At 48.5% G+C, this 22,630-nt stretch overlaps 1 protein-coding gene across 1 annotated transcript in view; it reads left to right on the forward strand.

Annotated features, from left to right (window-relative positions):
• Nucleotides 1-22,630, forward strand: part of LOC105473898 (inositol polyphosphate-5-phosphatase D) — a 152,759-nt gene that overhangs the window by 12,738 nt on the left and 117,391 nt on the right. Inside the window, exon 2 of the mRNA XM_071073577.1 lies at nt 7,793-7,856. Within this exon, the coding sequence (XP_070929678.1) occupies nt 7,793-7,856 (64 nt within the window). The remainder of the gene's footprint in view (nt 1-7,792; nt 7,857-22,630) is intronic.

Below are 22,630 nucleotides of genomic sequence, written 5' to 3' on the forward strand. Positions count from 1 at the left end.
GGCTGCAGCTAGGAGACTCCAAAAGTGGAGCTCTGTCCCCTGCAGCAGGCAGGGTGGGGTCAGTGGAACAAATCCACCCATCCCCCCAACCCCACTCACCCTGCCAGTGCCTCCCTTCAGCCAAACCTGGGTGAAGCAGCCCCCGGAGATTTGCTGGCTGCACAGGGCAGGTGGAAAAGGGTAGGGAGTGGGTCTCACTGGGGGAGGGGAGGCAGGGGGAGGCTGCCCAGCTCACTTGCATTTGTTTCTTTCCTCTATTCTGTTTGTCACAGGTTTGTCCATTTAATCTCCTACTTTTCAAGTGACAGGCTCTTAGGTTGGTGTATCTCTTCTGCTTTTTGTTTTCATATTCTAAAAAATGATCTCTGGACCGGACACAGTGGCTCACGCCTGTAATCCCAGCACTTTGGGAAGCTGAAGCGGATCACCTGAGGTCAGGAGTTCAAGACCAGCCTGGCCAACATGGTGAAACCCTGTCTCGACTAAAAGTACAAAAATTAGCCAAGCATGGTGGTGGGTACTTTAATCCCAGCTACTCAAGAGGCTGAGGCAGGAGAATAGCTTGAACCCGGGAGGCAGAGGTTGCAGTGAGCCGAGATCGCGCCATTGCACTCCAACCTGGGCAACAAGAGTGAAACTCGATCTCAAAAAAAAAAAAAAAGGAAAAAAAAAAAAACCTCTGTCTTTTCAGGAAGCCCTGTTGCATCTGCAGGACTCAGATCCGTTTCTGTATTTCTCTTCTTCCCTCTCTTTTTAAAATCTCTGTCTTTTCCTCTAGTACCACTTTCTTGAGTGTGTCTTTTTCCTCGTTCACTTTCTCCAATCCATAGCTGCTACTTCCTGCCTCTGTCGTGTGTTAAATTCTGACTCTAAATGTCCCGGCTGTTCCCTAACAGTCAGTTTTCTTTATCTCAGTTTGCTTGATTTTCACGATCGATGCCTCCAATTTCTGATATGCAGTGGTCTCTCTAGTCTTCCTGAGTTCATGAATCAGACTTGTCCAGAATGTATTTTTATCAGTGATTATATTTAAGATGGAAGTAACTCCTTGGAGTCCTTAGGAAAATGCCCTTTTCTGAGTGGTGACATGTATTCATAGGTCAGGTGATTTTTGTTTTCTGACAAAGAACTGTCAAGAACAATTGGATCAGATTTGTTCAGAGTGGGTTAAAACGACTGCCACGGATGGTGGTGGGAGATGCCAATTCAAGATCCAGCCGGTGGTGGGGTCAGAGATGAGGGTGTGGTGAGACACACAGAGGATGGGCTCCCTCCGGGGGCAAGGAGGAGGTGCCTCATACCTAGGTCTTGGCTTTGAGTAGCTGTCGGACAAGGAATAGCCCGCTGGACCCCCAAGCTGTTGTGGGGGTGCTCAGCCGGCTCCCAATAATCCTTGGCCACCGTCACCTCCATCTCTCACCTCCTGGCCAGCTGAGCCACCTGCTAATGCTTTCTCCCTCCTGGAGGGGCCCAGGTTAGCAAGAAATGGCCTCTTTTAATTCATCAACTTTTGCTTTCTCTCTGGCTGCAATTCTTCAAGGTTTGGAGTTGCGAATGGTGAACACCTTGTTTCCCAAGGTTGCCACACATTTTCTTGTCCTTCTACATTGGTGCAAATGGTTTTTTTTGTGTGTGTGTGTTTGTGTGTTTTTTTAATGCAGGGTTTTCCAGCCCCTGTTCTCCCACCCCATCTTGTCCAGAAATCTGCAAAAACACGTCTTAAGAAAATGCAAAAACACAGACGAAAGCATTAGAAATTAGAAATGATATGTAACAAGAGTCACAAAAGGATTTAAAAGCAATTACAGGAGCAGATCAGCAAAGTGAGATAGGAACACAAAGAGGTTCTTGAATTTTATAGTTTGATTCTCTGTCTCTCTGTGGGTCCCTCCATGGTGAAGATGTTCCTGGGCCTGGCTGTCAGTGTTTATTTGGCTAGGAATGGCCATACAGAGATGCTAAGATTTATCTGAAAGGATCAAACACGATGATGTTTCTTCCTACTTCAACAGGCTTGTCCTCCCGTATTAGAGTAGAACTTCTCGTACCACATCAGGGTTGACCTGGTCTAGGAATGCCCTTCTGCTGAGAGGCACCTTCCTGCCTCTTCTTTGCCTCCACGCTCAGCACAGGGTGGGCACTTGTCATCACCCAGCACCTGTGGGAGTCACATGGTAAGCTTGCTGGTAGCCCCCCTTCATTTGGGAATGGAACGATCTCATTTGTTAGCAGAAGGAAGTAATGTTGGGCCCAGTGCTATCCTAACCCAGATCTCCAATGGGAATAATCCTGATCCGATTACTCTGAGAGGCCACCCAGTCACTGGGAGGAGTCTCAACTCAGAGCCAGTGTTAGCATAACAAGGTGTTACCAAATCACCACAAAGAGCTGGGCAAGGGCTGGGCGGGACCCACTGTCCCCAAAGAGCAGTGAGCATGTTTTCCAGGTCATGTTCCAGGGCAGCAATTGCCAAACACTATTTAGTGATGGAATCTTTGCTTTAAACATTTTGCATGTAAGATATTGTGTGTGTATGTGCATGTGTATATACACGTATACATGCATGCATGTTTCATGTATACACATGTATGCATATGTTGTGTGTGCACATGTACGTGTGTGTGTGTGTGTATGTATATAGGACCAGAGTGAAGTACAAACTGCTGGTGAGTGGGGGTAGGCCAAGTGAGCACCCCCTTCCACCACCTGGCAGAGCCCCTACACCCATGCAATACAGTTTGGTACTACTGCTCGCCCGATGACTGTGTGTGGCAGGGTTGGTGGGGTGTGTGTTGGGTGGTGCTGTATGTTTTCCCTTTAAGGTTGAAACTGATTCAGCCACGGGAGTCAGAATGTCCAGCCCTGTGCATTGGCTGTGCAGGGTCATTAACATCTGCTGAGATGTTATTGTCTAGCGGGGAAGTATCTTCTTCCTATTATACTAGCTTTTGAACTCTGTTTTGGTAACATGGAGCTGTTTCTTTGTTTCAATGTTTCTAGAACATCTTTGAAAAAGCCATAAAGGTTTTTCTGCCGCACTTGATTGAACCAGAAAGGCTTTCCTGTTCTGTGCGACTGCCTCTGACTCTTCGTGACTATGTTCTTCCTCTCTGTCTACAGGCTGATGTTCTTCCTTTCTGTCTACAGGCTGATGTTCTTCCTCTCTGTCTACAGGCTGATGTTCTCTCTCTCTGTCTACAGGCTGATGTTCTCCCTCTCTGTCTACAGGCTGATGTTCTTCCTCTCTGTCTACAGGCTGATGTTCTTCCTCTCTGTCTACAGGCTGATGTTCTCTCTTTCTGTCTACAGGCTGATGTTCTTCCTCTCTGTCTACAGGCTGATGTTCTTCCTCTCTGTCTACAGGCTGATGTTCTCTCTCTCTGTCTACAGGCTGATGTTCTTCCTCTCTGTCTACAGGCTGATGTTTTTCCTCTCTGTCTACAGGCTGATGTTTTTCCTCTCTGTCTACAGGCTGATGTTCTCTCTCTCTGTCTACAGGCTGATGTTCTTTCTCTCTGTCTACAGGCTGATGTTCTTCCTCTCTGTCTATAGGCTGATGTTCTTCCTCTCTGTCTACAGGCTGATGTTCTCTCTCTCTGTCTACAGGCTGATGTTCTTCCTCTCTGTCTACAGGCTGATGTTCTCTCTCTCTGTCTACAGGCTGATGTTCTTCCTCTCTGTCTACAGGCTGATGTTCTCTCTCTCTGTCTACAGGCTGATGTTCTTCCTCTCTGTCTACAGGCTGATGTTCTTCCTCTCTGTCTACAGGCTGATGTTCTCTCTTTCTGTCTACAGGCTGATGTTCTTCCTCTCTGTCTACAGGCTGATGTTCTCTCTCTCTGTCTACAGGCTGATGTTCTTCCTCTGTCTACAGGCTGATGTTCTTCCTCTCTGTCTACAGGCTGATGTTCTCTCTCTCTGTCTACAGGCTGATGTTCTTCCTCTCTGTCTACAGGCTGATGTTCTTTCTCTCTGTCTACAGGCTGATGTTCTTCCTCTCTGTCTACAGGCTGATGTTCTTTCTCTCTGTCTACAGGCTGATGTTCTCTCTCTCTGTCTACAGGCTGATGTTCCTCCTTTCTGTCTACAGGCTGATGTTCTTCCTCTCTGTCTACAGGCTGATGTTCTTTCTCTCTGTCTACAGGCTGATGTTCTTCCTCTCTGTCTACAGGCTGATGTTCTCTCTTTCTGTCCACAGGCTGATGTTCTTCCTCTCTGTCTACAGGCTGATGTTCTTCCTTTCTGTCTACAGGCTGATGTTCTTCCTCTCTGTCTACAGGCTGATGTTCTTTCTCTCTGTCTACAGGCTGATATTCTTCCTTTCTGTCTACAGGCTGATGTTCTTCCTCTCTGTCTACAGGCTGATGTTCTCTCTTTCTGTCTACAGGCTGATGTTCTTCCTCTCTGTCTACAGGCTGATGTTCTTTCTCTCTGTCTACAGGCTGATGTTCTTCCTCTCTGTCTACAGGCTGATGTTCTCTCTTTCTGTCCACAGGCTGATGTTCTTCCTCTCTGTCTACAGGCTGATGTTCTTCCTTTCTGTCTACAGGCTGATGTTCTTCCTCTCTGTCTACAGGCTGATGTTCTTTCTCTCTGTCTACAGGCTGATATTCTTCCTTTCTGTCTACAGGCTGATGTTCTTCCTCTCTGTCTACAAGCTGATGTTTGGGCCGGCTGGAGCTCTTCCACAAGTCAGCTCCCTCAGCCAAATAAGAGCTCTTATTGAAAAATAAGAGCACAGCAGAGTTGAGCTGTGTCCACATTTGTTTGGCAGGCTCTGCAAAGGGGATTGAGGCCAGTGGTTCTCTGTGTCCCAGAGGTGTCCCTGGGAGATGTAGTGTCACTGGACTAGAGATTCATCCTTGCTGTCTCTGATGCAAGACGATTGTATCAATTCAGGCTCTGGAGACAGGACAGGGAGCAGAAGGATGGGGACTAAAACCATGGGAGAAAGAGAGAAAAATCACCTTTTCTATGTGAAGTGAAGAGACATGTGGAAGTGAAATTACTCAAAATTATTTTTAAGTACCCATGATGCAAAAGCCATAAAATAAAATATTGTAAAATTAGCCACATAAAATTGTAAAACATTTACACAGCTTTAAAAAAAAACCTGTTAAAAATAACTCCAAAATATACTGTAGCATATATCAGAGTCTTATTCATAACTAAGCAAAAAATGATACAAAAATAAGCAAGCCAAAGACACAAAAGTGAATTCACAGAAAAAGAAATACAGATAACTAAACATGAGAACATGCTGAAGGACCTTCCTCATAAAGAAAGGCAAATTAAAGCAAGTTACCATTCTCACTTCTCAGATTTGCAAAGATTAAAAAGTCTGATAACAGCCAGTTGGCAGGGCGTGAGGAAATAGACACATTCATATCCGGTTAGTAGGAGAAAAAAAAGGCCACAATTTCATTGGAAGACAGTTGGTAATCTCTATCAAAACAGCAAATCTCCAGGTCATTTAGCCGGCTGTCACCTTCTAGTGATTTATCTACAATCACTAATAAACGTCAACACATGTACAGCACATGGTGAAACATAACGCAAATGGTAATAAACCATCTCTCAGTTGGCTTGAGAAGATCTCTATGATCTTTTCCGGTGAAAAAAACAAATTTCAGAAAACGGTATATATAGTATGATATTATTGGCATCTAAAAAGATATGCATATATAATCTTGTGGATATGTTTAAAATTTCTGAACTTAGTTACAAACAGGAATAGGAAATCTAAGAAGAGGGGCTCATGGGAGTGGGGAAGGAGATGTTTATTTTTCATTTTATATCTTTCTGTATGGTTTTCATTTTTTAAAGTTAGTATATATTTTTAAAGATCTAGTTAAACAGGATCAGGTGCAGTGGCTCATGCCTGTAATCCCAGAACTTTGGGAGGCTGAAGTGGGTGGATCACCTGAGGTCAGGAGTCGAGACCAGCCTGACCAACATGGAGAAACCCCATCTCTACTAAAAATACAAAATTAGCCAGGTGTGGTGGCACATGCCTGTAATCCCATCTACTTGGGAGGCTGAGGCAGGAGAATCACTTGAACCCAGGAGGCAGAGCTTGAGGTGAGCCAAGATTGCGCACCACTGCACTCCAGCCTGGGCAACAAGAGCAAAATTCCATCTCAAAAAAAAAAAAAAAAAAAGAAAAGAAAAAAGAGAAAGAACCCCATCTCTACTAAAAATACAAAAATTAGCCAAGTATGATGGCAGGAGCTTGTAATCCCAGCTACTTGGGAGGCTGAGGCAGGAGAATTGCTTGAACCTGGGAGGCAGAGGTTTCAGTGAGCCTTGATCATGCCACAGCCTTCCAGCCTGAGTGACTCCGTCTCAAAAAAAAAAAAAAAAAAATCTAGTTAAACAATAACATATCAGTAACATATGTAGATGCTCAGTGGAGTGCCTGTACCTGGGACGGGGTGAGTGTGTGTAGCTTCTACACTGAAGCACTGGCTTAATTACAGAGGCTGGTCCTGTCTACAGGGCTTTATGGGCCGGGCAAGCCTTCCAGGCTCATGAGAATCTGAAGTAGCAAAACAGGGCAAGATTATGGTGGGTGGGAACAGACCAGCAGCTTTAAGTAAGGGCCTAAAATCCAAATAGCTTTCCCCCGATCTCCTGACAGCCTGCTGGCCTCAGCAGCCGATGGATTCCATGGGTGTTAGCTGCTGCCAGGGTTTCAGCAGGCTGAGGACCACCCCAGTGTGCCCCTCTCACAAGGTGCTAGCACTTGACAGCTCCCTTTTCCTCTCAGAGGTTTTAGGAAAGTAAAAACTACCGTCTCCTCCTCACGTTAGGGATGACTGTGCCAAAGGAAGGTAGAGCTTCTAGAAAGAGAAGAGAGTCTGGGATTCCTAGGACTTTCTTGTTAGAAACAATCCCAAGACTTGCTCTCCAGCTGCTGGGGCAAATCCAGGTCTCGGTAGGGCTGGTGGCCAGTCCCTGGAGGATAATCCACGGGGCACAGTGTCCAAGGGGAGGAAGCCATTTGGGAGCGGCGGGGAGCTCAGCGGGAACGAGTGATCCCTGCCCCGGCCAGGTGGACCCTCTGTGGCTGTGCCTGGCTCCCATTCACCACAGGCCGCTATGCCCGGGCCCACTGGAATCGTGTTTCTTCTTCAAACACCCCCTCCTTTTTTTTTTTTGAGACGGAGTCTCGCTCCGTCGCCAGGCTGGAGTGCAGTAGCACGTTCTCAGCTCACTACAACCTCCGCCTCCTGGGTTCAAGCGATTCTCTTGCCTCAGCCTCCCGAGTAGCTGGGACTACAGGCACACGGCACCATGCCCAGCTAATTTTTGTATTTTTGGTAGAGATGGGGTTTCACCCCATGTTGGTCAGGATAGTCTCAATCTCTTGACCTTGTGATCCTCCCTCCTTGGCCTCCCAAAATGCTGGGATTACCGGCGTGAGCCACCGTGGCTGACTCGCAAACACCCCCTCTTACTTTATATTCTTGGCAGCTGAGAGGTTAAGAAATCCCCTCCATGTGGCAGACTCCTTTGGATCAGACCCTGTAGCTGCCGGGTCCCCACCTAAATGACCCCCCACCCCACCTTTTCCTCGTGCTCTGAGTGCAGAAGCAGTGGGGGAACAAGAGTGCCTCAGCCCAGGATTGCTGGACGTCAGGGCTCACCTCCATCTTAGAGAACGATCAGCTCCAAAATTCAGAGACTTGTGTTCAGATTCCTCAAGCTGTGTCTGGAAGTCTTGTCTTTTCAGTTAAGAGGAAACCGGGTTTTTCTGCATGGTTCTAATAAAGTCTTTGATCTATTTCAGGTATCAGAATTGCGTTTACACTTACAGAATTCTGCCCAATGAAGATGATAAATTCACTGTTCAGGTGAGTCCTTTATAAACCTAGAAATCTGAACCTGACTTCAGTCGATACTGGCAGAGAAGGGGTGGAAACGATGAGGAAGAAAGCGCGTGCACAGGTAGCCGGACATGAAGGCCTGGCTGAGCCTGGAGTTTGTGGGGTGGCTTAGCTGGTAAACTGTGGCCCTCTAAGTGACCCTGCTCTGTGACAGGACGGAGTTGCATGCCACGGGCTATTTGTGGTCCATGGGTATGAAGAGGAAACAAAGGTGAAGCAGACTGCCCAGAGATGAAGGGAAAGGAAGGGCTGTGGCTTGGCCAACTGTTGTCTTCATCTCTCAAAGGAGAGAGAGGAAGTGGCTCAGGAGGGAGAGAAGAGAGGTGAACTTACAGGAGAACAGACCATGTTTTCTGAGGGGCTGCGAGACTAGCACAAAACAGAGCCTTTCCATTTGTAGAACTCTGTTCTGTCCGAGGCTGATACTCACGGCATTTCACCATGCAAAGTCAAAATGTGCAAAACTTGCAGTTCACTTTTTAAAAATATTTTATTTTTGAGACGGAGTTTCACGCTTATCACCCAGGCTGGAGTGCAGTGGTGAGATCTCGGCTCACTGCAACCTCCACTTCCTGGGTTCAAGTGATTCCCCTGCCTCAGCCTCCCGAGTAGCCGGGATTACAGGCGTCTGCCACCATGCCCAGCTGATTTTTGTATTTTTGGTAGAGATGGGGTTTCTCCATGTTGGCCAGGCTGGTCTTAAACTCCTGACCTCAAATGATCTGCCCACCTCGGCCTCCCAAAGTTCTGGGATTACAGGCGTGAGCCACCCCACCTGGTTGCAGTTAAATTTAAAAAGAAAAATCAGCTGCACCCATCCAAGCCGGGGAAGGCCACCCTAAGCACGGTTTACTAAAGGCTTTGTTTTGCCACAAAATGTGACAACTGAGTGTGTGGAAGCCAGGAGAGCTATTCTTATCCGGCTGCATGAAGAGCACATGGGGGTGGCAAGAAGGAAGGAGACAAAGTTTCCACATCCCCAGTGGGGGGCGGGGGGATATGTGTGTGTGTGTGTGTGTGTGTGTGTGTGTGTGTGTGTGTGTGTGAGAGAGAGAGAGAGAGAGAGAGAGAGAGAGATACTCAGTTCTCAGGGACTAGAGTAAGAGACACTGCAGTGCATCCACGTCCCAAGCAGAGTAGCCAGGGTAGACAGAGGTTTGGACATCATGTCACGGAAGAGCAATGACGGCATTGGAGAAGTTTGGTTGAAAAGAAAGTGGAAGTGGGAGGGGAGAGGCGGGATACACTCCGGTTTCAAAGCTTGAAAGGAATGAATCATTTTTTGCAGAACTAGGATGCAGTAGTAGACAGGGAGCTGGACTCAAGGTGGGAGCAAACCACAGGCAAGTCCCTGGGGGCAAACATCCCCCAGGAATTGTCAAGAGGGAGAGCGTGGTGAGGAGAACGCCCCTCAGGAAGACGGTTTATGAAGATGGAAGGAATTGGTCCGAGGAGCAATGTGGCTGCGAGAAACCCAAGGGGCGTGTGTGATGCGGCCTGGTCCAGGGGCTGTTTCCTGCAAGGCCTCCTTGGGAGATGTGAGTCTGGGCTCAAACAGAACCACTCCCCGTGTAGTCAGGCTGGCCTTGCTGCCAGCTGCCTTATCCTCCTGCCCCTGCATCCGCTGCAGCCTCTAAGGCACATCTGCTGGAAGGCTTTCCACTGGCCTAGGGCGCCCGCAGGTTTGGCCCGGTTCTTAGTAGTCGCCAGGAGCAGATGTTGGCACACCCAGTACAAGAACGCCCTTTCCAGCGCTTGGCAGCTATTTGCCATGAGAATGTCTGTCTCTGACATGGACTCTTCACCATGTGTGGGATGTGACTGGCGGAGAGGAGCCCTGTCTGGGGCAGGCTGTTGGCTTCAATGACCTCTACCATTTTTTCCAAGTCTAGGAGGGCATGAGCTATTCTGGCAGAGTTGGCATCTGTGACAGGTGGTTTGCTGAGAGGAGTCGGCAAACTCTCTTAATTTAAAAGTTGGTCGATGCTTTTGATCTTTTTCCCCTTTGTGGTTTCTTCTCTTCCTTCAAAGTGAAGAAAACTTTAAGTATGACTGGAAAAGACATGACTGTGGCTTCTAGTAGAGTTGGCACCCGCGGCCTGTAAATGTGTAGACTGCGTTTCCGGTTTGCCCCTCTCTGTCACCATCACGCTCTTGCTACTGTGACGTCTTGTGACCCTGGGAACTGCTGATGAAATCCGGGGCCTCATTGGACTATGGGGGGGTGGGGGCGGTGCAGGGAACAGAAACTCACCTTGGCTGACTGTGTAAGGGTTAAGGGGTGGGCCGCCTTTGTGGAGATGTGCAGAGCCAGGAAGCAGAAGGCCGCCCTAGGGCCTTGGGACCAGAAGAGCATAGGGTCTGCACGCGGCTTCTCCCATGGCTCAGCTCTTCTCTGTGGGGCCGCTCTTCCCCGCCAGCAGCCTTCCTTCTCAGACCCCAGTCCTAAGAAGGAGTCTGATGGCTCAGCCTCCATGGCTTTCTCTGTGTGGGCCACTCAGGGGCTGCCAGTCTATGTATGAATTGGCTGTCTTCAAGCAGATGCACCCCTCTACCTCTCGGAGATGCGGACAGAGTCATGGGGCAGCCATGAGTTGGCTCCTTAAGGTCTCTGCTCAGCCAGGGCAGTGGGTGGGCAGCTTTCATAGAAGAAGGGCAGCCCTGCTGGACATATCTGCTCCTGACCCTGGCACTAGGCCCGTGACCTCCTCAGTAGCCAACGTGGTACAGGGAACCGTGGGCTCAGGTGGTCTGAAGAGGTTTCCCTTCAAGGTGAATTAAAGGAGAATTCTCATAGGATCCTCCTAGGTGGACTCACCTATGAGAATCTACCTCCAAGAGTAAATGACAGCAGATGTCTACTGAGGACCAAGTGCACACTCATGCCCAATTAAGCAGACTCAGAGCCCTTCGGGGAAGCTTTAGCAGTTATTGATCTCTGCCTATTTTAACTCGAGTTCCTCTTTTCATGTTGAGGCAAAACCTCACAGTCTTTTCTAAGCTTAGCCACAGTTTCTAAATAACTCATTCCTGACACCTGAGCCTGTTCAGTGCCACCAGAACACGAGGCTCCCCAAAATAAGAATCTGGACTGAAACTTTGCCAAGTGAAGCTCTGAAAGGCTTTCATTGTTTCTTAGTTTAGTAACTTTAGCTCTTTTCCTGGTTCTCTTGTCAACACCAAAGATCTCATCTTTGTTCTTTGCAGACCAGCTTCATGGAGTTGGCCCACATGTCATAGCCCATGACAACCCCGTATCAATCAGGGAGAGGAGCCACCTCACCTGGGGGACTCTTTTCCCTTACTCCATCTTTCACAGACTTAAAAAAAAAAAAAATCTGAGATGGGAGGGCAGGATGCAAACTGTAACTTCATCCAACCCCCTCGTTCTAAATATGAGTGTTGCTGAGAACTGCGGAAGTTGGAACTCACAGCCAGGCCTCCCGGCCTCCCCAGCTAAGCTTTCTTCCTTCCAGCCTAGAAGGTGTTTCCAGGCCTGGCTGGAGTCTCCTGGGGAAGGATGAGCCCAGGACTCTGCCCAGAGGGCAGGGAGACAAGGCAATGTGGCCTCTCAGAGAGCTTGGCTTCTTGTCCTTCCCACGGTTGTAGATAATATTTGATCCCAGGTGGCATCTGTCCCTTGTGGTAAATCAGCAAGGCGCCCCTAGAATGAAAGCAGACTCCACTCCCGGCTGGGATCTGGGTTCAAGTCCAATTTGGCCAGCCATGTGGCCTTGGACAAGGACCACCAAGAAACTGCTGGAAAGTAGAGATCACACACATACCTCCCAGCACAAGGAAGCTGCCGAGGAGGACGGTGGAGACAGTGGGGAACTGGAGGTGCTTTAGAGGATTCTAGGCAGTGCTGGGAGTGGTGGGGAAGGAGGTGTAAATTTTGGAACTCCATCTCCCTCAGCTCTGCTCTCTGGGCTGTGGGCTTCGTGTCTTCAGGGACCTAAGTAGGCTCTGGAACCGTTAAGCAGTTGTTCAACAGCTGCTGTGCCACTCAAACTCTGAGAACCTTCTGGACTTGGCTTGCACTGCTTGTCCTGGTTGGGGGAGGGTCGGGGCAGTGCTCTGAGCCCTGCACGAAGCCAGAGGAAGGCAGGATGGCTCAGCCCCACAGGCCTGACTCTCCCACACCAAGAGAGCAGGTTTCTTGTAAAGCCCAAACTCCTTTCTTGACTTGGAAAGGGAAGTGACTCTCCTGTAAGAGAAGCGGTGCCCATCTTGAGCTGCTCGCTGCAGGCTGAGCTGGGAGACTGCTGCTGCCTTTGAAATGGCCCCTCTCTGGGAGAGTGAGGAAGAGTCTGAAGCCCTGCAAGCCGCCCTCATGGGCCAGCTGCAGGGTGGCTAGGGAGGCCTGGAGTAGCCTCAGACGTGTCGCATAAATGGTTGTCTCAAACCCAGGGCCACAGTCGAAGCAAAAGGGGCCCTTCGGCTCCATCCTACAACCTTTTGGCCCTTGTGTCCTTTCTGACATCCTTCCCACCAGGAGGAATAAAGCAGAAAATTAAAACTACCCATAATCCCCTATCACATCAATGTTCTCTGTGAACTTCCTGTCTTTTCTTGAGGTTGAGATTGTATCTAGGATATTGATTGTTTGAGTCAAGATGGGAGCACCCCCAGGTGTTTCTGTTTGTTTTGTTTTTGAGACAGGGTCTCGCTCTGTAGCCCAGGCTTGAATGCAGTGGCACGATCTTGGCCCACTGCAACCTCTGCCCCCGGGCTCAAGCAATTCTCCCACCTCAGCCTCCTGAGTAGCTGGGATGACAGGTGTGCACCACTATGCCCAGCTAAATTTTGTCTTTTTCTGTAGAGCCCGGGTTTTAATGCAAGTTTAGATGAAGAGTTAGAAAATATCTATCTCGTAGAACCTTTCATTATTCTTTCTGGATTTGGAAGAAAAACTCCAGTGACCTGAGCCATTCTGGTGAGTTCTAAAGAAGAGACACTCGTGACTCAAGTCCCTGGTCCCTGACGGTGGCTGTCACGTATCTCTGGGCGGCATGGCTTTTGGAGAGGGAAAACAAAACAACTTTCTCAAAGCTGTTCCGTCACAAGCATCCGGGAGGTGAACGGTTGAGCCATTGTTATTAAGCTCAGGAAGCAAGTGGCAGCTGTTATTGTTCTGAGTGGTCACCGAGTGAAGTAAAGATTCCGTCTGAGCCGCCGGGCAAAGGATGTGGCTCTAACACACTTCCTGAAGTTGCACAACAAGGGGCGCAGAAAAGGCTTAGGGCACAGAAGCCTACCAGGGCTGCGTGTGTGGGCTCTGCAGCCATGCCAAGGACAGTGGGCCCTGTGGGGGTCCGTGCTGGTGGAGGGGTTCCTTTATGCTATGACACTCACCTTCTAGAAGCCTGCATTTTGAATTGGTTTTTCTATCTACTGCAGAATATGGACAGATCTATTTTCCAAGCCTCTGAACATCTCAAAACATCTTAGTCTACACATTCAAGAGTAATTTGATAGATATAAAATTCTTGGAACCAACTGTTCACTCAAAATCCTATACGAGGTTCAGCACTGCCTTCAAGAAGGTAGTGTTACGGACCAGGCACAGTGGCTCAACACTGTAATCCCAGCACTTTGGGAGGCCGAGGCAGGTGGATCACCTGAGGTCAGGAGTTCGGGACTAGCCTGGGCAACATGGTGAAACCCCGTCTCTACTAAAAATGCAAAAATTAGCTGGGCGTGATGGCGCATGCCTGTAGTCCCAGCTACTCGGGAGGCTGAGGCAGGAGGATTGCTTGAACCTGACAGGCAGAGGCTGCAGTGAGCCGAGATCTCACCACTGCACTGCAGCCTGGGTGACAGAGCAAGACTGTCTCAAAGAAAAGAAGAAAAAAAAGTGTGTAGCGTTATGAATAGTTCTGAGTACAAAATCCAAGGCCAAACTTGTGCTGGTTCCTATAGAGGGGACCCATGTTTTTGTTTTTTTCTACTTTGAAGCTGGTGGGAATTCTTTTCCAGCTTTGTCATTTTCCTTTCATTGATAGTGCCTGCAGTGTGTTCAACTTGTTCACTTTGCAAACTCTGTTCTTTGACACAAAAGACCTTTCTTCTGTTAGGTCTTTGAGTAAGTTTTTATTCCAGCTCTTCTGGCATCTTTCTCCTAATCCCCTGAGAAAGCCAAGCCTCCCCCTCATTTTCTAGCCTCCTGAGGTACACATGCCCTTGTGACCGAGAAGCCCTTCCCTCTTGTGTGGCTGCAAGATCCCTAATCCCTTCCCAAGTTTGTCAGAGAATTCTGGAAAGAGTGTCCATGCCATTTGTCATCTCTACCTCCAAATGACTGTCTTTATTTTCTCCCCATCCCCACTGGCCATTTTGCCCTTGCTTCTCCATGTTCCAGAGCCTTCTGGTTCACCTTGTCCCAGATCATGGGCCTGTTTCCTGTCCTTGTTACCCAAAGTGGTCTAGAACTGATATCAATGTGCACCATGTAGCTGACAAGTTTAGATTGGGGAATAGGATGCAAGTATAACCAATGAGGTGTGAAGAGAAGGGCTCTGTGGGCTTCTAATAAAGGTCTATTTGTCTTAAAAACAGACATAGGGATAAGATAGCCTCTTTCTTTCTTTCATTTTGGGACAGAGTTTTGCTCCAGTTGCCCAGGCTGGAATGCAATGGCATGATCTCAGCTCACCGCAACCTCTACCTCCTGGGTTCAGGTGATTCTCCTGTCTCAGCCTCCCAAGTAGCTGAGATTATAGGCACCTGCACCATGCCTGGCTAATTTTTGTATTTTTAGAACAGATGGGGCTTCACTATGTTGGCCAGGCTGGTCTTGAACTCCTGACCTCAGGTCATCTGCTTGGCTTGGCCTCCCAAAGTGTTGGGACTACAGGCATGAGCCACCACGCCAGCCAAGATAGCCTCTTTCCTACCTTTGGAAGCTGCCATAGGATGTGACAGCTGGGTCTCTGCTGCTACCTTGTAACCATGAGGAGATGTAGCCGGTGAGTGAGGCCAACACACGGAAAGGAGAAGTGAACCTGGGTCCTGGATGATGCCCTTGAATTCGCTGAACAGAATGAAGTAACCTGGGATTTGCCCTGCCTCTAGATTTTCCGTTTTGTGAGGTAATTAATTCCGTTTTGCTCAAGTTAGTTGAGTTAGGGTCTTCTAACAGCTAAAAGTGTCCTAATATACAAAAGTGTAAACTATCCTAGGGGAATTTCAGAGCAGAAAAGTGAAAATTTCAAATTGAATATCGAGTTTCACTGCACCAAATGCCCATGAGCCATGCTCTGACAACGCAGTCCCTGGGTCTTCCCTCTCCTTAGCCTGTGTTGTGTTTCTGGGACCTGCTCCAGCCCTGTCCCAGACATTCCTAATGACTTATGTTCCTGTCAGACATCCTCAGGCTCAACATCTCTTTCTCCAACCCTAACCAGAAAAAGCACAAAAATCAGTCAGTGTTTTAACAATGTCTGTGCACTGAGGAGGCATCTCGATTTCTTGCTTATTGCAGAATGGTTTCGTTTCTCATCTTGACTTTGCCCCGAGATCAGGTTCCGGGTCTAATTGTGTCTGCCAGATTTGCAAGAGGCCACGTAGGGTTTATCAAATAGATGAAAGTCTTTCTGAGAGGTCTCACTTGATCACCCCAGAAAAACAGTCACCCCACCCTTCACTTGTTGCTCTTTAACCCCTTACCCTCCTTTCTTTTCTTTGTGGCACTTGTGACTATCTGATTTTATATTTATTCATTTATTTTTATTTTTCTCTATCATCAGGCTGGAGTGCAGTGGCACAATCTCGGCTCACTGCAACCCCTGCCTCCTGGGTTGAAGTGATTCTCCTGCTTCAGCCTCCCAAGTAGCTGGAACTACAGGTGCGTGCCACCACACCCAGCTAATTTTTGCATTTTTAGTAAAGACAGGGTTTCACCATGCTGGCCAGGATGGTCTCGATCTATTGAACTTGTGATCTGCTAGCCTCGGCCTCCCAAACTGCTGGGATTACAGGTGTGAGCCACCGTGTCCAGCCCTGATTTTATATTTTAAAATATACATTTTTTATTGACTTATTTATTGTCTATACTAGAACTATTCCTAGCATATAGTGAATGCTTGATAAATATTTATTGAATTAACTCTTCTGCCACTTTTAAAAAGATAGGAAGTGCTACAGGTTTCGTTTAAATTATGATTTATCTCACCCTTGCTGCGGTTATCAATCTTAAATTTGTCCTTCACAGGATCGGCCATTATCTGTTGACTTGCTTTTCATGCCTTGGTCAACTTCCTCTGCTTTCGGGAAGGGTTCTCTTTTCTGGACTCAGTTCTGCTGTAGCTCCCTCCAAAGTGGATTCTCATTTCAGCATTGAATTGAGCTCCTCATTTTTTTTTTTTTTTCCCTCAAGATGGAGTCTCGCTCTGTCACCCAGGCTGGAGCGCAGTGGCGAGATCTCGGCTCGCTGCAACCTCTGCCTCCTGGGTTCAAGCGATTCTCCTGCCTCAGCCTCCCAAGAAGCTGGGATTACAGCCGCGCACCACCATCCCCCACTAATTTTTTGTATTTTTAGTAGAGACAGGGTTTCACCATGTTGGCCAGGCTGGTCTCAAACTTCTGACCTTGTGATCTGCCTACCTTGGCCTCCCAAAGTGCTGGGATTACAGGCGTGAGCCACCGCGCCCGGCCGAGGTTCTCATTTTGTTGCAAGCCTGCCTTGCCTGGCTGGTCTTCGGGCTTCACTGGCCCTGTCATCTGTTCATCTTTCTCCTCTTCCTGAGATTTTCACTCTTGGGTCCTAAAGGCCTTGCCTTTTGATGTCCACGTGAGGCTGCCGATGCTTCCCAAGATGTCCCGAGACAAGTTCCAGCAGCTACATTTCCAGAGAAGGCTCTTCCTCGGGTCTTCAGGGTGGTGTAATGTCCTGGTTCCCTCGGGGAAGCAGTTTCTTCTCTCAAGCTTGTTTCCTCCTCAGAAACACTGGGAGGCCAGCAGTACTTCTCTCCTGTGGAGATTGTGAGGACTAAAAGAGATGGTTTATGTAAACATTCAGCTTATGTCTGACACGTGACTCCATGGATGACTGTTTCAAAATGGCGAGGATGCACAGAGGCCAGTCAGCTCACCGGCACCAACGCGGGGTCACTGGGCAGAGGCCCCGGCCCATGACTGGCCAAGAGCTAGGGATACCAGGCACAGGGGAGGGAGAAAGGGCTGAGACTTCGGGACACAAAAAACTCAGGAGTCCTGGGATTGGCAGCAAGGCCATCCAAAGGGGCCTTGGAGAGGAGGACGAGTACCTGGATCAGGGCCCAGGAGCAAAGGTCATGGGGGACGGAGGCACCAAGTAGGGCCCTGAGACTCTGTCTGCCTTGGGACCCTCTGAGAACTGGGGTTGTCCTGTGCCTGCTCACTGGGCGAACGTCACTGCTGCTTTGGATAACTGAGGAAGACAGAGTCGGGGTGAGGGCGAGGGTGGGTGCCTGGAGTCCCACCAGGTGACAAGAGAGAGCCTTGAGGACACAGGAGGGACCGGAGGGAGGTCCCACAACTCCCACCTGGGACCTATCTTATCATACCTTTCTGGCCTGGTTCCCTTTTGTTGAGCCCCTGTCAGGAGCTAGGCACTTCATCTGTGTTCTTTAATCCTGGGGGACGGTTTACTACTATTGTTGCTATGATTACTATTCCCATTTTTAAATTCAAGGAAACAAAGGCTCAGATGCGATAACACTGTTTGCTTGTTTCATAAAACTTGTGACAGAAGAGGGATGTCATTGGAGCCATGCTGTGGCTCTGTGCCCTGCAGGCTGGAGGGTGAGCTTCACACAAACGCTACTGGTCTTTGTTTCTCCAACCACCCGAGGTTCCCCAGCTATGCAACCAGCTAAGGGCTTTGCAGTTATTTGAGCCATGATCCTTCCTGAATGAGACCCAAGATGACTCTACTTTTAAGCCAAGTCCAGTGAGTGTTACAGCCATGTGTTCTGACTATATTCCTTAAGGGTCAGAATGACAGCTTAGAGATTCCCGACAGCTCATTCATTTACTCCGTAAATATTAATTGGGAACTGAACATAGTAATACAACAGCCAGCCTCAGAGACAGTCCGTCCTTCACAGGATGTTCAATCTAGAGACCAATGACAAGCAATTTTCACGATTAGACTCCGAAGCCCAGATTTTTACATCTTGAGGTGGAAGGGTCTCAGGAAACTTCTACAGTGAAAGGAGCTCCCCTCAAGTAGGAGGAAATGAACGGCCCAGCCATGCCTTCCAAAGAACCATCTGAGAGGTGCCCACCCCCTCTTCTGTGCTTCCAAACAATCCCCCCACTCAGTGTCCACATCCTCACATTGTGGGGTGGTAGGCGGCCCAATGTCTGTCTCCCCCAGTGAGCTGTGGGGGCCTTGAGAACAAGGGTGAGGGTCTCCCTTGGGCACAGGACAGAGGATGCGTCGCCATCCCCTGAATGAAAGGCCCAGCTGGACCGGCTTGAGAAGAGGCTTCTGTTGACCACTCAATGCCCACAAAACCTCTGAGGTTAAACTTAATCTGCCCTGTTCTTAGCAGATTGTACTTCATTTTGAATAACCCCAGGAGAGAGAAATCCAAATTTCTCTCCCAAATATTGAATTAATCCATACATGAGCAGTTAGTGATTTTTATAAAGAGATTTGCCATGGAAGAGTAGTTCCTTCATTACTGCTCTTCTTGGCTGTCTGAGTTAAGAGACCCTGCCAGGCTGGTGGCCATCAGGGTGCTCAACCCATCTCTCCACCATATTTATGCCCTTCATGACTGGCAGGAAAAAGGGTCTGAAATCTTGAAATGGAGAAATGTGTTTTCCAAAATCCAAACATCTCTCACAAATATATGCTACAAGACTCTAAAAAGAGTTCTCAGCGCCTCACACAGACACAAGGACAGAACATGAGAACATAGTCCCAGCCTTTAAAGACAGAAAACAGACATTCCAACAAGCAGATTAAAAGTCACTCGGGGTTGGGCTTGGTGGCTCATGCCTGTAATTCCAGCACTTTGGGAGGCCAAGGCAGGTGGATCACGTGAGGTCAGGAGTTCGAGACCAGCCTGGCCAACATGGTGAAACCCTGTCTCTACTAAAAATACAAAAATAGCCAGGTGTGGTGGTGCACACCTGTAATCCCAGTTACCCAGGAGGCTGAGGCAAGGAGAATCACTGTAACCTGGGAGGCGGAGGCTGCAGTGAGCCGAGATCATGCCACAGCACTCCAGCCTGGGTGACAAGAGCAAAACTCCGTCTCAAAGAAAAGTAACTCGGAAGTCTACATGAAAGATACCACTGGCTGCTTGGGAAACCAGATGATAGAACTGCTTTCTCCCGTGACAAAGGCTCTGGGGAGATACTTACTCTTACAACACTAAACACCTTCCTGCCCCCAGGGTCTTGGTACCTGCCCTGCCTTGTGCCTGGGACTCTGTCCCCCAGGTCACCACATGGCTGACTGGCCAACAGGATTCCTCCAAGGCCTTTTCCCAGGTCTTCCCATCTAATATCATGCCCTGTCCCATGGCCGCTCCTTATTGCACTCCTGTTTTTTCTTCATAGCCCTTATCGCTGTCTGCAAGGGGATTCATCTCCATTGCCACTATAACAAATTTCAGCAAACAGAGGGGTTTAAAACAACACAAATGTATTATCTTGCAGTTGTGCAGGCCAGAAGTCCAGAAGCTCTCACTGGGCTCGGATCAAGGTGTTGGCAGAGCTGCACTCCTTCCAGAGGCTTCAGGGGGAAATCCCTGTTCTCGCCTTTTCTGGTTTCTAGGGGTCACTTTCATTCCTTGGCTCGTGGCCCATTCCTCTGTCTTCAGAACTAGTAATGGCCTGTCAGGTCTTTCTCATGATGATGTTTTTAGGGCTCTGACTCTCTGCCTCCCTCTTCCCCTTATGAGGACTCTTGAACATAGATTGGGAAAGCTGAATAATTCGGGATCCTCTCCCAACCTCAAGGCCAGCACATGAGCACCTTATCTCCCCCAGGCTGTGGTACATAACAGCCATAGGTTCCAGGGATAAGGAGGGGTTGGGAGGCGGAGGCCGTTCTTCTTTCTACCACAGCAACTATCTTGATTATGTATTGACTCACTCATGTATTATCTGTCTCTACCACGAGGCTGTAAGTCTCATGAGAGCCCAGACCTTGTCTATCTTGCTCTGCACTGTCTCTGTAGCACCAGAAGAATGCCAGGCTCATCGGGGAGCTGCCCCAGGCCCTGCCCCGCCACGCAGCTTCTCTCCAGGCTGCTTCCAGGGCTGGGGACTCTGGGCTTGCCTGCCAGCTGTCACTTCTGTCTTCCCCAGAGTACCTCAAGAGTTTTATAAAAAGAAAAGAAGCAAGCTGGAAAGAAGAGCATTTTAGGGATATGTAATTAAGGATAAAAATATCCCTCACAGGCTCTGGGCAATGGGGAAATTGGAGATTGCTTGCGTTCCTGGGCCCAGTAGAACCACGAGGGCTTTTGAAACATAATGATTAGCACAGGTTTTTAGCATTGATAAGCGTGTGTAATGATGAAAGCCATCTATATGGGTGTGCAGTGCCAAAAGATGTGTGTTTAAATTCTCGAAGGGGAGGCGTTTAAACGGAGCTGCATGTAAATACAGGACCTTTGCTTCGGGTGAGAAGGAAAGGGGAAATGGAAACAGCGAGGGGTCGAGCTTCCTCAATTACATGTGGCAGAAGGAAACAGCTATTTCAAAGGCAAACATTGAACGTGGGAGGTGGAGGAGGCCTTGGATGCTCCCAACAGCATCCCTTTAGCCCTCGATCTCCGGTCCCTTCTTCCGTCTTGAGATAGGCCAAGGAGCCCCAGGTCCACCACTGTCTGTGGCTCCCAGGTAGCTAGGGGCGCTCCCAGCCCAGCCCCCAGCAACCCCCCCACCCATCTTCATTCTCAGCCCCACATGACATGTTGCCCCTGACAGGGCTCCATAGATTCCTGCTGGATGGAAAAAGGCATGGGTGAAATAATCTTGACTCTAAGATAAAAATGGTTACCCAGGAAGAAACAGAAAGAGAAATGAAAGAATGTGTCTTGAGAGAAATGGAACAATAAGCAGACTTCAATCTGAGGGCTTTCTGAAGTCAGGTTCTCCTTCACACGGCTTCACGGGACACTGCATTCCTCTCTTGTCTAATCTTTCTTTTCTTTTTTTGGACGGAGAAGGATTACTGCAGATAAATATTGATAATTTCTGCTTTTTCTCTTAGGAAAGTAGTGAGGGTGAGGAAGTTCAAATCGAAAATACAAAACAGAAGTAAAATCCCCTGACGTGGAAATAAGCCTTCCTTCTTGGGAAACTATCAATGTAAATATGTTTCTCTAAAATGTAACTTTAGAGTCTGCAATATATTTGACATCTTAAAAATGGTCTTTAAGACTTTATGGTAAGGCCAGGTGCGGTGGCTCATGCCTGTAATTTCAGCACTTTGGGAGGCTGAGGCAGGCGGCTCATTTGAGGTCAGGAGTTCGAGACCAGCCTGGCCAACACAGTGAAACTGTGTCTCTGTCTAATTCAAAAATTAGCCTGGCATGGTGGCGAGTGCCTGTAATCCCAGCTACTCAGGAGGCTGAGGCATGAGAATCGCTTAAACTTAAACTCGGGAGGCTGAGGTTGCTGTGAGCTGAGATCGTACCACTGCACACTCCAGTCTGGGCGACAGAGTGAGACTCTGTCTCAAAAAAAAAAAAAAAAAAGACTTTATGTTACGCACATCAAGTGTTCAATGAGGCATTTGTTAGAGATGGACAGTCCTCAATTTTGGGGTGAAAAGATTTGCAAAAATTTGTCAATAATAATGTCATGATGTCCAAAGCTGGTCCCACCACTGGCTCTCTCCTGCCACCTGCCCAGAGGTGGCTTCAGGCCACACTCCCCTGGCAGAAGAACACGCTATGAATGCCTCTGGAGCACCCTACTTCTGCCTCCTGGCCCGTTTTCCCTGTGCTGCTCCCCAGAGTCTGAGAAACAAATGTTGCCTGTGTCCCCTCCCTGGTAGAGCCTGAGAGATTCTCTACATCTGCACTGGCCAGTGCTGCAACCACAGGCCACGTGGGGCCACAGAGCACTTGGAATATGCCCCCTCCCCCCAAAAAGAAGGTTCTATATCTCATGATAATTTTATTGCACACTGAAATCTTAATATTTTGGACATATTGCGTTAAATATATTAATCAAATTGATTTTACCCCGATCTTTAAAAACTCCAAGGCTGGGCACGGTGGCTCACACCGGTAATCCCAGCACTTTGGGAGGCCAAGGCAGGCAGATCACTTGAGGTCAGGAGTTCGAGACCAGCCCGGCCAACATGGTAAAACCCTGTCTCTACTAAAATTACAAAAATTAGCCGGGCCTGGTGGTGCGTGCCTGTAGTCCCAGCTACTCTGGAGGCTGAGGCTGGAGAAATGCTTGAACCAGGCAGGTGGAGGTTGCAGTGAGCTGAGATTGCTTGAACCAGGCAGGTGGAGGTTGCAGTGAGCGAGACTCCATCTTAAAAAAAAAAAAAAAAAATTCCAAAATCTGGCTGCTAGAAAATTTAAAACTGTATGTAAGGCTCACATTACATTTTCACTGGGCATCATTGCTCTAGAGCCTTGCTGCTCAGAGTCTGGTCCACAGGCCAGCAGATCAGCATCACCTAGGAGCTTGTTAGAAATGCGGACGATCAAGACCCCAGACCTGGGAATTCAGAATCAGCGTTTGAACAAGATCCCCGGGTGATCCTGGTGCAC

Source organism: Macaca nemestrina, chromosome 11 (assembly GCF_043159975.1).
Source record: "Macaca nemestrina isolate mMacNem1 chromosome 11, mMacNem.hap1, whole genome shotgun sequence".
In the NCBI taxonomy this organism is placed as follows: Eukaryota; Metazoa; Chordata; class Mammalia; order Primates; family Cercopithecidae; genus Macaca; species Macaca nemestrina.